The 14,855-nt window shown below is 41.1% G+C and overlaps 1 protein-coding gene across 1 annotated transcript in view; it reads left to right on the forward strand.

Annotated features, from left to right (window-relative positions):
* Positions 1–10,108, forward strand: part of LOC103126847 (guanylate cyclase 2G-like) — an 81,583-nt gene extending 71,475 nt beyond the window's left edge. The window contains exons 17-21 of the mRNA XM_060172259.1: positions 2,334–2,526; positions 3,291–3,465; positions 4,380–4,478; positions 5,818–5,909; positions 9,937–10,108. Of these exons, the coding sequence (XP_060028242.1) occupies positions 2,334–2,526; positions 3,291–3,465; positions 4,380–4,478; positions 5,818–5,909; positions 9,937–10,041 (664 nt within the window). The 3' untranslated portion in view covers positions 10,042–10,108. The remainder of the gene's footprint in view (positions 1–2,333; positions 2,527–3,290; positions 3,466–4,379; positions 4,479–5,817; positions 5,910–9,936) is intronic.
* The last annotated feature ends 4,747 nt before the right edge of the window (positions 10,109–14,855 follow it).

The raw sequence follows: 14,855 nt of genomic DNA on the forward strand, positions 1-14,855 counted from the left end.
AACAAAAATAATAACAACAGCAATGATAAACAACAAGGGCAACAAAAGGGAAAAAATAACCTCCAGGAGCAGTGGATTCATAGTGTAGGCACTGAGCCCAGCGATAACCCTGGAGGCAAAAAAAAGAAAAGAAAGAAAAAGAAAAAAAAAGAAAGCATCCGGTTCAGTTAAAACGAGTCAAGCATTTTTTTTGTGTGTGTAATTCTGTGCACTGGTAAAGGAAGATGCAGACAATGCATCTAGGAATAGACAATGCAGATCTTTTATATGCAACATCGTGACCTCACCGACAACACAGAGACAGTAGGTGGCGCTCGAGTTCCATGTGTACAAGTGGATGTCTTAGCAGTATTTCAGTTCTACAATTCGAACCTTTACATAAGCATTTATATACCTGTGACTCCCGAATCAAAATTTGTTTGATTTTTGGTTCCATTTTTACCTGTACACTCTCTAAAGATGCGAAAGATACTTAAACGGCTGCTAAAATACCTGCACTCTCCTTGTGTGTCTTGACAAAGGAAGCTTGATTGGGGATTTTAATTTTGACTGTTAAAAATATTTTAAAGCCATTTTAACATTTGTGATTAATGGTGGTTTAGAAAATCCTAAGCTTACAGGTAAATAGTTTCAGACCACACAGGTTGGGTATTTTAAAGTGTTAACCTGAGAATGGTTGACTGATGCAAACATATTGATTTGTGGATCCATGAGTGTTTTACATTTGCTCCCACACCTTCAGATTCCACTTTAACAATAAGATTCTATAATCAAAAGGAGAAAAATGAAATTATCACAGGGAAGAAGTCCTTCTTGCAGTACCGTTTATTCTCCCTGCCCCCAATCTATTCCCAATCCTCGACATGAAAATATCTCTAGAGAAAATGCAGGTGGATAATATATCCTAGAACTTCACCTCCTCAGAGCCCTACCCCACTAGGGAAAGATAGAAATGGGCTGGGCGCCTTGGGTCCATCCTCCCAGAAGGTTAAAGAATAGGAAAGCTGTCAAGGGAGGGGATGGGATCTGGAGTTCTGGTGGTGGGAATTGGATAGAGTTGTACCCCTCTTATCCTATGGTTTTGTCAGTGTTTCTTTTTATAAATAAATAATAATAATAAAAAAGAAAGAAATAGGCTGGGCAGCATGGATCCATCTGCCAGCACCCAGGTCCAGCAGAGAAGCAATTACAGAAGCCAGAACTTTATCTTCTGCACTCTAGAAAGAATTTTGATCTATACTCCCACAAGGGATTATAAGGGAAATGATCAGATAGCTCTGAATTCCAAATCCATCAGGACTAGGTGAGAGAAGCGGGTCAGGGGAAGAAAAGATAAAGGAAGAACACTCAGAAGTAGTAGGTGTGACTTAGAAAGGAAGAGGAGGCAGGACCATAGAAAAAAATGAGCAAGTATCTATATTTATAGAAATAATAGTGAAGGGGGGTGTCTGGCTGTAGTGCAGCGGGTGAAGCTCACATGGCGCAAAGTGCAAGGACCAGCTTGAAGATCCTAGTTTGAGCCCCAGCTCCCGACCTGCAGGGGGTCGCTTCACAAGTGGTGAAACAAATCTGCAGGTATCTTTCTTTCTCTCCCCCTCTCTGTCTTCCTCTCCTTTCTCAATTTCTCTCTGTTCTACTCAACAACAATAGCAATGACAACAATAACAATCACAACAACAATGATAAATAACAAGGGTCACAAAAGGGAAGAAATGTTTTCCAGGAGCAGTGGATTCATAGTGAAGGGACTAAGCCCTCCCCCCCAAGAAAAAAGAAAGAAAAGAAAAAAAGAGAAAAAGAAAAAGAAAGAAATAATAGTAAACCCATATCTGTGATCTTGGGAGAACTACTGCAGTTTCAAGTAGTGGAAATGGAAACAGAACTCTGGTGCTGGGAAAGGTGTGGGAATTATATATCCCTGTTATCTTATAATTTTGAAAACCAATATTAAATCATAAAAAAGAAATGAAATGCAAGTCCTATGCTCTTCCTCTAAAGTTGCTGAGCTGTCTCTTAAGAATTTGAGAACTATGGTAGTTATCATGGGTGAGGAGGGTGCAGGACTTCGCTATGGGTGGAGTATGGAACTATGCCCCTGTAATCTTATAATATTGTAAATCATTATTAAAGTCACTAATAAGATGAAAATAGTACAAAAAGTGATGGCAGAAAATGGGTGTCAAAATCCTTCTCCCCCCCATTGATACTGGATTTTGTTAACCAATAACCTAACTCACTGAAGCAGAAGGGTCAACAGGAATGATACCACAGGGGTCTGAAGGGCACAGGATTAGTTGTATACTGCTTCAGTTGATCCTGTTATCTGATTTCAGATTCATTGGGGAACAGCTCATAGCTGGAAGGTCCGTGGAACCTGAGCATTTTGAGGCTGTGACCATTTTCTTTTCTGACATTGTTGGGTTCACAAAACTATGTTCTCTCAGTTCCCCTTTGCAAGTTGTCAAGCTCCTGAATGACCTATACAGTCTATTTGATCACATCATCAAAGCTTATGATGTGTATAAGGTGAGACGGCTGGTTCCTGGGTGGGGTGTGAACATATACTCCTTGTTGGTCTTCTATGGAGCTGAGAGGGCGTGAACCAGTCAAGAGCTAGGAGATAGGCCTTGGTTCACACTGGCAGCCCATCTCAATTCATGGCAGAAACTCAATATTTGATTCCTGTTTGTTTTCTTGGAAAAGAACTTGATTAGCCACAGATGTACGTGCTTGTCAAGAACCATCAGTTCTGTTTCCTTCTATTATTTTTCCTCAGGGCAAATGCATATCTAAAAGAGGTAATTACCTTCTACTGGCTAGTTCCTCTAGTTCACTTCAGAATATACTTCTTTCAGTTTCAGATGGACTCATTTCCTTTCAGTGCTGTCAATGGATCTTGCGTAGATCTCACATCTGCTGCCATGATCCTTAGTGGCTCCGGTGAAAACAGATTAGCAGACTCTGGCTGAAGAGGAGACAGCCTCAAGTTGGCCACTGATACTCTGGGGACCTAGGGTGGTCATCTAGAGCATATATTTCAACTCCCTTCCTTCCTTCCTTCCTTCCTTCCTTCCTTCCTTCCTTCCTTCCTTCCTTCTTTCCTTCCTTCCTCTCTCTCTCCCCCTTTTTCCTTCCTTCCTTCCTTCCTTCCTTCCTTCCTTCCTCTCTCTCTCCCCCCCTTTTTCCTTCCTTCCTTCCTTTCTTTCTTTCTTTCTTTCTTTCTTTCTTTCTTTCTTTCTTTCTTTCTCTCCATATACTCATCAACACTTACTGTTCCTGGCCATTTTGAGGTTGAAACCATTGGAGATGCGTACATGGTGGCTAGTGGCCTTCCCATCCGGAATGGGATCCAGCATGTGGAGGAGATCGCCACAATGTCTTTGCACTTCCTCAGTGCTGTCATTCACTTCCAGATCAGACACATGCCCAAGGAGAGGCTCAAGCTCCGGATTGGCCTTCATACAGGTAAGTATGATGGTAGGTAGCTAGGTAGCTCTGAATCCAAGTCCCACATCTAAGGCTTCCAGGAACATCTTCAGAGGGGAAAAAAAGATTGAACTGACTTTGCATGGGTATTTTCAGTTAGCCAGATTGATAATAACAAAAACACCCAAATACTCCAAGACATAGAACTCCCCCCCCCAAAAAAAAACAAACCACAAGTCAGAATAGTTACGTTGGGTTACTTTCTCCCCTGCCCCTGTTAAATGTCCTTTGCTCTGTTTTGTTTTTGTCAAACTTATGGATATATGACCAACACAGAGGCTTAGTGCTCTTTTGTTTCTGTTTTGAAATTCTTAATATATATATAAATATATATTATAATATATATAACATAATATATTATAAATAAATATATATATTTACTGATACATAAATTCTTAGTTTCACTTTGTAACAGGCCCAGCAAATTTAGCTGGCCTTATTCCTGTCTACCTTCAAAAGTTCAACAAAAGTAAGACTTGAACTTGAGTCAGAATCAATTGCTCTCCCTATCAGTGTCACCAACTAATCCTGTCACAAGGACTAAGCCTCACGACTTCATCTGAATCTAATATCATCCCCAAAGACACCTCTTCCTAATACCCTAATGCCATCATCTGAGGATTAGGGATTTCAGTTCAACATATGAATTTGGAGGGGTCTGGGGAATGACATAAACATAGTCCATAGCAATAGATCATGTTTCTTTCCATCAGAAGTTGTTGCGTTCTCTAGGTTGACTCTCTACAAACCTTAAGATTCATGCCAAGCTTTGCCCTAGGAGCACACTTGACACTTGCTGCTTGAGTCTTATTTGTTGACTTGATGTGCATCTCCTAGAATTCATCCCTGGGGGAACACAAACTGCTTATGTCTTTCTGTTCTTCCCTTGGCAGGTCCTGTGGTGGCTGGCGTGGTGGGAATCACTATGCCCAGATACTGCCTGTTTGGGGACACTGTGAATATGGCATCCAGAATGGAAAGCAGCAGCTCCCGTAGGTATCATCTGCAGCACTCTTAAAACACAATACTCCTGTCCTCCCAGCCCCCTATCTTTAGCCAGGGGGTATTTTAGAAGTCCCATTTGGATTTTGGGTTTCATCTCTCTCTTTCTCTCCCTCTCTCTCACTGTCTGTCTGTCTCTCTTAATCAGAGAACTGATTAGCTCTGGTTTATGGTGGTGTGGGGGATTGAACCTGGGACTTCAGAGCCTCAGGCATGAGAGTTTCTTTGCATAACCATTATGCTACCTACCCCCACCCATTCAAGTTTTGTTTACTGTGTTCCATTTAGAGGCTAAGATAGTTACCCATCTGACACTCAACTACTCGCTTTGTAGTTGGGGTTTTGCATTGCATCCTCAAATATGCATATAAACATACACACAGCTTCCTCTTTGCAAGACTTTATTTTGAACAGCCAGGCACACATTAATAAGATCCTTTAAATGGAACACAGGAATAGGCATTTTTTTCCTGTAAAAGGCTATATATAGTCTCTGTTACAACTATTTAGCTTCCATGGTAGTGTGAGAGCAGGGATAGACAATATGTAAATGAACCAGAGTGCCAGTGTACCAATAAAACTTTATTTGCAAGTACAAGAGGAAGGTTGGGTAGTACTTTCACCTTCTCTGATGTAAAGTTTTGATGATGCAGAATAAATATCTGTCCATGGAGTCCAATAAATGTAAACTTCAGGAATTTATTCTTTCACTTCACAGTACTTTTATAGCTTTGACTATAGAAGATTAATGTCATATCAATGGAAACATATATTGTCAGCTGAAAAAAATAATAACTCAGTTATTTAAGTTTTAGCTTAGCATCCCATTGAATATATAAACTTCCCACAATATATAAAAACACTGGAGAGTCATTTACCCTCTCTCAAACACAGGTTTCAGTACTTCTTTTTTAATTTGATAGTATAGATTTTAAGAGTGAACTCTGGAAATATAAATTCGCATGCAGGGTCCTAAACTGACTCTGGTTAATAACGCATTTTCAGTGATATGTCTCAGCTCTAATATCATTCCAGGGAACCCAGCTGACCTGCATCCACGGAGAATATACTACTTACCAGTTTATGAAGTCAGTTCTCTCGTGGCTCTAAACTTGAACTTATTACCAAGTTGCATCACCCCACAGTGTCTAAGCCATGCTTAGGGTTAGGGATAGGTTTCCCTACCCAAGTGACCCAGACTTCAGAAAGGTTGCCTGGACTGGCTTAAAGAAACATGGTGATCATGTAGGGTGTGCTCTGCTTAGCCGCTATCCCATGTGTGAATATCACAACCAAGATATTAACTAGGTACTGGTTGGTTTATGGCAGCTCTCCGGATTCATGTCTCTGACAGCACTGCAGGTACCCTGCTGGCATTGGGACGGTACCATTTACAGAAGAGAGGCACCATTCCAGTCAAGGTAAGACCAGGCCAACTTCTCCCCACTCCCACCCCAGACCATTTAGGTCTGTGATAGAGAGTTGGTGAACTTAATAGGAAGAGTGACTTTCTGAGGAGTAGTGTATGGAGACCACCAAGGTCCATCTGGAGGGTCTCAGAACTTCCAGCTCTTCTTCCTTCAGAGATGAAAATTCTGTTTCTTCAAATGGTCCAAGATGGAATCTATGCTAGGAAATACCTCAACTCCTCTCTGGAATAGCTCCTTGGGGTGTCTCTTCGCTATTTGCTACAGCTGTGTCTACTTCTTCTGCAAATATAGGTACAAAAATTATAATGCCCGTATTTCCTTTTTTTCTGTATTTCCTCTTTAACTCTCCTTCTGAATCTGAGGAGTCCACTGGCTGGGATTCTAGGACCCAGCTGTAGACACTTAAATATATATATATATTACTTTTCCTTTTTCTCTCTTTTCTGCCCTGAGCTTTCACTGAAAGATACCTGTCACTGAAAGATACCTATCACTGGTGCTTTCTTGCCCTTATGATAAATTTGGCCTTCCCACCAAGGGGTGGGGGGTGGAGGTGGGGTGGTGGTGGCTGCTGGGTGTCTTCAGCAATGGTGGGTGTTTGCTATGACACTGGTTATTTTCTTTCTTTTTATTGTATTTTATTTTTATCTCTTTATTGGGGGATTAATGTTTTATAGTAGACAGTAAATACAGTAGTTTACACATGCATAATATTTCTCATTTTTCCACACAACAATATGACCCCCACTAGGTCCTCTGCCATCTGGTTTGAGGATCTGAATTCCCCCACCCCAGAGTCTTTTACTTTGGTGCAATACACTAACTCCAGTCCAAGTTCGGTTTAGTCTTTTCTCTTCTGATCTGGTTTTTCAACTTCTGCCTGTGAATGAAATCATCCCATATTCATTCTTCTGTTTCTGACTTTTTTCACTTAACATGATTTCTTCAAGCTCCATCCAAGATGGGCTGAAAATGGTGAAATCACCATATTTACTCTGAAAATGTCCAATAGTTCTAGTTTATCTATTTCTTCATTTAGCTCCTTCATTTCTTTCTTGATTTTCTGCCTGGATGATCTGTCAAGTTGAAAGAGTGGGGTGTTGAAGTCCCCTACTATGATTGTGTTGTTGTTGATATATTGATGTAGCTCTTCCAGCAGATGTTTGATTAAGATGACCTTTTTTGGGTGCATAGATGTTGATAATCATTAAGTCCTCTTGATTGATTTATCCTCTGAGCACCAAGTAATGTCCATCCCTATCTTTTTTAAATGTTATTTATTTTAAAGTCTATTGTATTAGATATGAGCATAGCTGTTCCAGCCCTTTTGTTGTGGTCCATTGGCTTCTATGGTAGATTTCCATCCTTTCACTTTGAGTCTGTGATTGTCTTGTTGAGTTAGGTGGGTTTCCTGCAGACAACATATGGTTGGGTTGTGCTTTTTGATCCATCTTCCTACTCTGTGCCTTTTAATAGGTGGATTAAGGCCATTGATATTTATTGATATCATAGATTAAAGATATTTTAATGCCATTATTATAGATCTTTAGAGTGTTCTGATATATGGCAAGTTTATGGTGATTATTTATAGGAGACCTTTCAGAACTTCTTTTAGGGTGGGCTTGGTGATAGTTGATTCCTTCAACTGTTGCTTGTCTGAGAAGGTTTAAAGCCTCCATCTAGTCTGAATGCCAGGCTAGCGGTATACAGTATTCATGGTTGAAAGCCTTTCTCATTGAGCACTCAATAGATATCTTGTCATTCTCTTCTGGCCTATAGTGTTTGTGTGGAGAAGTCTGCTGCTAATCTTATGGGTTTTCCTCTGTATGTGACTCTTTGTTCTTTTGCAGCCTTTAGGATCCTCTCTTTATCTTTATTCCTTTTCATTCTAAATATGTTGTGTCTTGGTGACTTTAAGTCTGGGTTAATTCTGTTTGGGTCCCTTTGGGCTTCTTGAACCATTATGTCTTCTATGTTGTCTAGACTAGGGAAGTTCTCTGCTATTTTGTCCTTCAGAATACTTTTTCCCTTCCCTCTCTTTCTTCCTCTGGTAGGCATATAATGCCTATATTATTTCTTTTGAAGTCATCATGTGTCTCTGTTGTTTTCAGTATCTCTTAATCTCATCTTGAGATCTCTTACTTCTTAGTTTCCTCTAATTCATCCTCAATCTTGCTAATTCTGTTTTCTGAATCATTTATTCTATTCTCTCTCCCCTCTGTTGTTTTCTGTAGTTCAGCTATTTTGTTACCCTGTTCTGATACTGTATTAGCTTGTTCAGTTTTTTTGTGCTCTTGGCTCAACTATTTCAGTTCTTCACCTCTAGATAGTTAGTGCTTTCTTTCAGAGACTCATTTCTGCATTTCTGATGACAATTCTTTCAAACTCTTTCCACACTCCTGTGACTAATTCCTTAGCTAGCGTTTGGATGTTGATCTTCTTTTTCTGTGTTTCTACCTTTGGGGGCTTTAAGCTGGACTTTTGTCCTGGTTCATTTCTCCAATGTTTCTCCTTGGTTTAACCATTATTACAGTGTGTTATGAGGTCCTTCCCTCAGAAATTTTTAGTCCAGTGATCACTCTTTCCTGGATTGCCTTGTGTCTAAGTAAAGTACTTAAAGAGTTCACAGTTGTGGAAATAACAGTTATTTCAACATTATCTCAGTCCCTGAGTTGAAGAACAGTGGCTGTTAAAGCCTCTTTTGTCCCTTTTCTTCCCTGTAGGGTATGGTAGCATGGGGGGGTTTACCTATAAGTAGGTGTTTTTAACTTAATCACTCACTCCTAACCAATAAATAAAGCAGGGAGAGTTAATATAGTGGTTATGCAAAGAAACTCCCACACCCCAAGGATCCAAAGCTCAGGGCTCAATTCAGCTTCTCTGCCAAGCTAGGCAGCACTGCTGGGCCCTGTTAGTTTCTGAACAAGTCCCATTTTACAGTTTGTAGGTTCTGAGACAATTATTCACCATGTTCTTATCAGGAGAACAATGTGGAAAGACTCCCCACTATACAGCCCCACTACTAGACCACTGGGGTATAGATCTTCTCCTGAGTTTCCTGGTTAGTTCTCTGCCTTCCAGTGTCAGCACAGGGCCTTCTTCTGGGTGCTTCAGCCTCTGGGGGCAGTAGCAAATGGAGACAGAGTCACAGTTGCATTTGGTGAGTCTTAGGGGAGTCCTCTCCTCCCTTTAGCAGTCTTTTTGTTTGTAAAATAGACTAGAGGTGCCTCCTCCACTGGCAAGCTGCCAGACTGTTACCAGCCACTTGGGAGTAGATAGGCTTTAGCCCCAGGAATCTCACCTTAGGCTCATCTCTGTCTATGAGCCACACATGTTTTCACTCACCAGTGACTTGGTATGTGCCCAAAGTAGTCCCAATCTCGTATTGTTGCAGTCTCAGGTGATCTTTGATATTCCTTGTTCTTTAGAGAAGTTTCTCAGCTGGGTAGAGTTGAAGATCTGGGTAGAGTTGTGGTCTCTGGATGCTCTGGTAATTTGGTAGGTTCCCAAAGTAGTTCTAATCAACACTGGGTATTTTCTTCACAGTAGACTCCATTGTTTCTTATTCTGTAGGCCATTACTTACTGCCCATCTAGACAGAAAAGTTCAAGGAAATCTTCAAATGCTTTCTCCTTCTCCTTCTTCTTCTTCTTCTTCTTCTTCTTCTTCTTCTTCTTCTTCTTCTTCTTCTTCTTCTTCAAAAGATTTTATTTATTTATTAATGAGAATGACAGGAAAGGAGAAGGAACCAGATATCACTCTGGTACATGTACTGATGGGAGTCAAACTCTGGACCTCATGCTTGAGAGTCTAATGTTTTACCCACTGTGCCACCTCCTGGACCACTTCTAATGCTTTATAAGGAGGACTTTTCCTCACTGAGCTATCCCCTGACTCTTGCAGTTCTGGGTACAAACAACAATTTAATTAAGCAGGCAAGAATGAGCTCAGCTGTCTGCTTTGAGCCCAGATTTCCCAGCCTCTTCTCTTCCCCAGCTCTCTCCCTTCTCTCCTACAGGGCAAAGGAGAACAGACAACTTTCTGGTTGAAAGGCAAGGAAGGCTTTGCTTTTCCACTCCCCGCATTTACTGAGGAAGAAGTGAAAATCCCAGAGACCTTGTGAGGTATTTGCAGTAAATAATTTTTAAATATTATCTTCATTTATTTATTGGGTAGAGACAGCCAGAAATTGAGGTGAGGAGGGGATGATAGAGAGGGAGAGAGACAGAAAGACACCTGCAGCACTGCTTCACCAATTGTGAAGCTTTCCCCCTGCAGGTGGGGACTGGGGGCTGGAGCCTGGGTCCTTGTGCACTATAACATGTGCACTCACCCAGGTGCACCACCACCTGGTCCAAAGATTTTGTGTTGGTTCCCATGAGACCCGATGGGTACCTTTCTTTGGACTGCACTGAACAGCCTGCTTAAGGGTGTAGTTCTGGAGCATTGTGCCACTCTCCCACTAGGGGGAGCCATCTAGCTGACTTTCTCACCTCCAACCCACCAGTTTGTTCCAGCCTGTGACCCTGACTGAAAGTAGAGTTGGATCAACTGGACATGATGAACTCATTTCCTCCTCCTGGACTAGGACAGGGCTAGAAAACCTGTCCTAGCTGCCAGATATTTCTGGCCTATTAGCTTGCAAATTTGTAAAATCCCAATTTCATTCTGGGAGCTCTGGAAAACTGGAGAGAGAAGCTTGTGCCTGTGTTGTTGTTGTGTGCCTGTGAGAACAACCCCACTTTCCAATGCCAAAGAATGCAGTGGAATTCCAATGCTCTAACACTGAAGGCTGGTTTTCCTTATCAGCTAATCAGTTTGCAAGGTGATTGGGACCCACAACAGAAGGCATCTGAAGAAAGTGTGGAAGGGCTAAAACTCTCAGATGTGAGCCATCCTAATCCCAATAGGACCAAGCCATTCAAGGAGTAAAACCCCTGGAGTCAGTTCCTGAAATATCTAGTCCTGAACTCTGGTTTTCAGTTGAGTATAGCTTCCTAATGGATAATGTCCAGCTATAGCAATTTATTGCTTAATTTCCTTTCTACCCTGTAAATAAAGGATGCTACCAAGGTTTGAATTTTAAGTGATTTTTAAAAACCTTTTTATGAAATCTTGAATTTTATTAAATCTCTAGTAGTCAAGGATAACACCATCCATTCTGTCATAAATATGTCTCCATACATAGAGTGGGACTCCATGCTTGCTTAAGGCCTTGATTCTTGTAATCGATTTATCCAATCACCTGTGAACTCATAATACCTCCCTTTTAAAGAAATTACAGATTTTTAAAGGTTTATTTATTTTTCATGAGAGAGATAAAAAAAGGGGGGGGACAGAGAGATCAGACCTTTGTTCAGTGTTGACATATGGTGACACTGAGGATTCAATTTGGACCAGTGGGGCTTTAGGCAGGAATGTCCAATGCACCACAGCTACGCCATCTCTCTGGCTCCCCACAGCACTTTCTTTGTCACCCCTCAAAGATTCTTTATGTCCAGATTGCTTTCTATGTAGCTTCTGAACATAGAAGAGCAAGCTGAATGATGCATCACCCTGCAGGCCTCTCCACTACTGAGTTTCCCATGACTGAAGAAGTGAGCATCATTGAAACTAGGAACATTTTCTTTTTTTGCTTAACTTACAAGCTGCCTTTGTGGGGGATATTTTAGAGTTCTAGGGAGGGAAATAAGCTACTTTTTGATAAACCGATAACTTCCAATAACATCTGTCACAAACATCTGGTGAAACTGTTGCTTTTCTTCAGGACAAAGAACACTGAACTGACAAAGGACACTAAATCATCTCCCCTGAACTCCTATCATTTATTCCCTTTTGTTGCCCTTGTTGTTTTCTTGTTGAAGTTGTTGTTGTTGTTGATGTAGTCCTTGTTGGATAGGACAGAGAGAAATGGAAAGAGGAGGGGTGTGGTGACCCCAGCAGGAGTTTGGGACTATTAGCACACAAATAACCTCACCCTGAGGAGGTGCTTCAGAGAATGGAGTGTATAAAAGCAAGGGACTTGGAGCACCTGAGCCTCTTTGGCTGCTGCTACTGCTGCTTCTGGTCAGAAGCTTCTTCTGGTCAGGTATCCGCCATGGCTGCTTCTCCTGGGAACTGAACACGTGTGACTCTGTAGCCAGTAAACTTTTAGACCCCTCTACAGCCATGAACAACCTTTACCAGAGCTGATAATTGTTTATCTTATGGGATTCAACTTTGATAACCATATTCAGACTTTATAGACCTAGTATACGCTTAACCCTTGATGAGAATTGCTTATTTTGCCTTTTACCTGTTTCACCCTAATAAACCGTGTATTGATTAAACCGGTTCCGAGCTCCTGCTGTGAATTCTTCTATATGTGCCACAAGCAGCCCCAACCCCATACCTCTTTTTAAGTTAATTTACAACAAAGGGGAAGACAGAGGGGGAGAGAAAGATAGACACCTGAAGACCTGCTTCACTGCCTGTGAAGTGACACCCCATCCAGGTGGGAAGCCGGGGGCTCAAACCGGGGTCCTTACGCCGGTTCCTGCGCTTTTCGCCATGTGCACTTACCCGCTGTGCCTGACTCCCCAGCAAGACTTTTATTCTGCCCAGAGATGGATAACCAGATTCTATGACCTCCACAGTCTCTGTTTTCTAGAACACAATTCTATTTTCATGGTGGTAGGCTCTGCTTCTCCTCACAGATTTTCAGTGCCCTGGACTAAACTTTTAAAAAAATTTTTATTTATAAAATGGAAATCTTGACAAGACCATAGGATAAGAGGGGTACATTTCCACACAATTCCCACCCCCGGAACTCCATACACAATCCCCTCCTTTGATAGCTTTCCTATTCTTTATCCCTCTGAGAGCATGGACCCAGGATCATTGTAGGGTGTAGAAGGTGGGAGGTCTGGCTTCTGTAATTTCTTCTCCACTGAACTTGGGCATTGGCAAATCAATCCATCCCCCCAGCCTGTCTCTTTCTTCCCCTAGTGGGGCAGGGATCAAGACTAAAAGCAGAAGCATTGCATGAAGGGCACAGGGAATATCACTCTGCCACTACCTCATGGAAACAGTGGTCCACCACTTATATTTTCAAGCTTTGTTTGGAATCAGGGTTTCTGGGTTCTAAGCATTTGGCTTAACTATGAAAAGAAACAAAGTTCTCATCCAGTCGTCTGTCTGTCCATCGGTCTATCCATCCATATACCTGTTTTCCCACTCATCATTTGAACACCTCATTAATTCAGGGAATGCTTACCAACTATTTACTCTAAGTACAACAATGGGCAACATAAAAGAATATGAAGCCTTCAAACTTTCCTTGTGCTCAGTTTAATTAGAGAGGAGGTAAAAAAAATAATGCAATATACCAAGGATGCTACAACTATGTACAACAGTGTAGAAGTAACTAAATAGTCAAATATACTTATATTAAGAGAGGATTAGAAAATGATACAGGGGGAGTCAGACAGTAGTGCAGTGGGTTAAGCGCAAGTGGTGCTAAGGGTAAAGACCGGCATAAGGATCCCGGTTCGAGCCCCCGGCTCCCCACCTGCAGGGGAGTAGCTTTACAGGCGGTGAAGCAGGTCTGCAGGTGTCTGTCTTTCTCTCCCCCTCTGTCTTCCCCTCCTCTCTCCATTTCTCTCTGTCATATCCAACAATGACAACATCAACAACAACAATAAGAAGAACTACAACAATAAAACAACAAGGGCAACAAAAGGGAATAAATTAAAAAATTATATATAAAAAAAAGAAGATACAGGGGCTAGGTGGTGGCACACATGGTTGAGCATACATTTTACAGTGCTCAGGGACCCAGGTTCGAGCCCCTGGCCCCCACCTGCAAGGGGACAGCTTTGGAAGTGGTGAAACAGGGCTGCAGGTATCTCTCTGTCTCTCTTCCTGTCACCCTCTTCCTCTCAATTTCTGGTGATCTCTATCCAATAAATAAATAAATATTAAAAAATTAAAAAAACATTTTTTAAAAAAGAAAGAAAATGATACAGATGTAATGATGTGGTAGGAGCTATCATTGTCTGTCATTGTCATTATCCCATCTTGAGTTCGTATGGTGTGGTGTGGTGTGGTGTGTGTGTGTGTGTGTGTGTGTGTGTGTGTGTGTTCCCACCCAACCTCAGCTCACATGCTTATGCAAGCTGTGTTCATGTTAGAAGACTTTGTTACTTCTGCCTTTTTCAGTGAGCATTATAGCATAAACATTTGGCATCTATGCACAAACATAAATATACCTGCACACCTGCAGACTATATGTCAAATATACACCTGTGCATGTACCTATATGCATGTGTATATGGACACACAGATATAATAAATACACAGCACACATAAATTCTTCACTATATAACTATCTATGGAATGGTAAAGAACACACACATATTCTTTTCCTGCTGCCAAAGATTTATGGAGATTTAGTGCCTATACTGTTTTTCTGCTCCTAGCAGACTCATTTTTTTTTTCTTTCAATTTTGGAAAAAGAGAGGCTGAGAGAGAAAGAAATAAAAGGAGAGACACCATGGCACTTCTCCACTGTATATGAAGCTTTCTCCTTCATGATGTCCTTATATGGTAGCTGGAGGTTTGAACTCCAGTTTTCGTGCATGGTAAAATGTGTACTCTACTGGCTGACTATCTGCTATCTCCAATAAATAGAGGCTTAAATATATGTATTTCTCTTTATATATAGATACATGTTACATATATGTGTCTTATTATATATATGGAGAGAGAAAAAGATATCTATTTACCTATTAGATAGGCTTTTCCAAGATCATACATAGGAATTTGAATAAGATAAAAATATATATTCAGTTTTTTTTTTTTTTTTTGTCAACCAAGGATACCTAAGGGAAAATACCCTTTTTCCTCCACCTATAAATGCCTGTTTTAGGTTTATCCCTAATGGGAATTTGCAAGAGC

This window comes from Erinaceus europaeus, chromosome 14 (genome assembly GCF_950295315.1).
Source record: "Erinaceus europaeus chromosome 14, mEriEur2.1, whole genome shotgun sequence".
Taxonomy (NCBI): Eukaryota; Metazoa; Chordata; class Mammalia; order Eulipotyphla; family Erinaceidae; genus Erinaceus; species Erinaceus europaeus.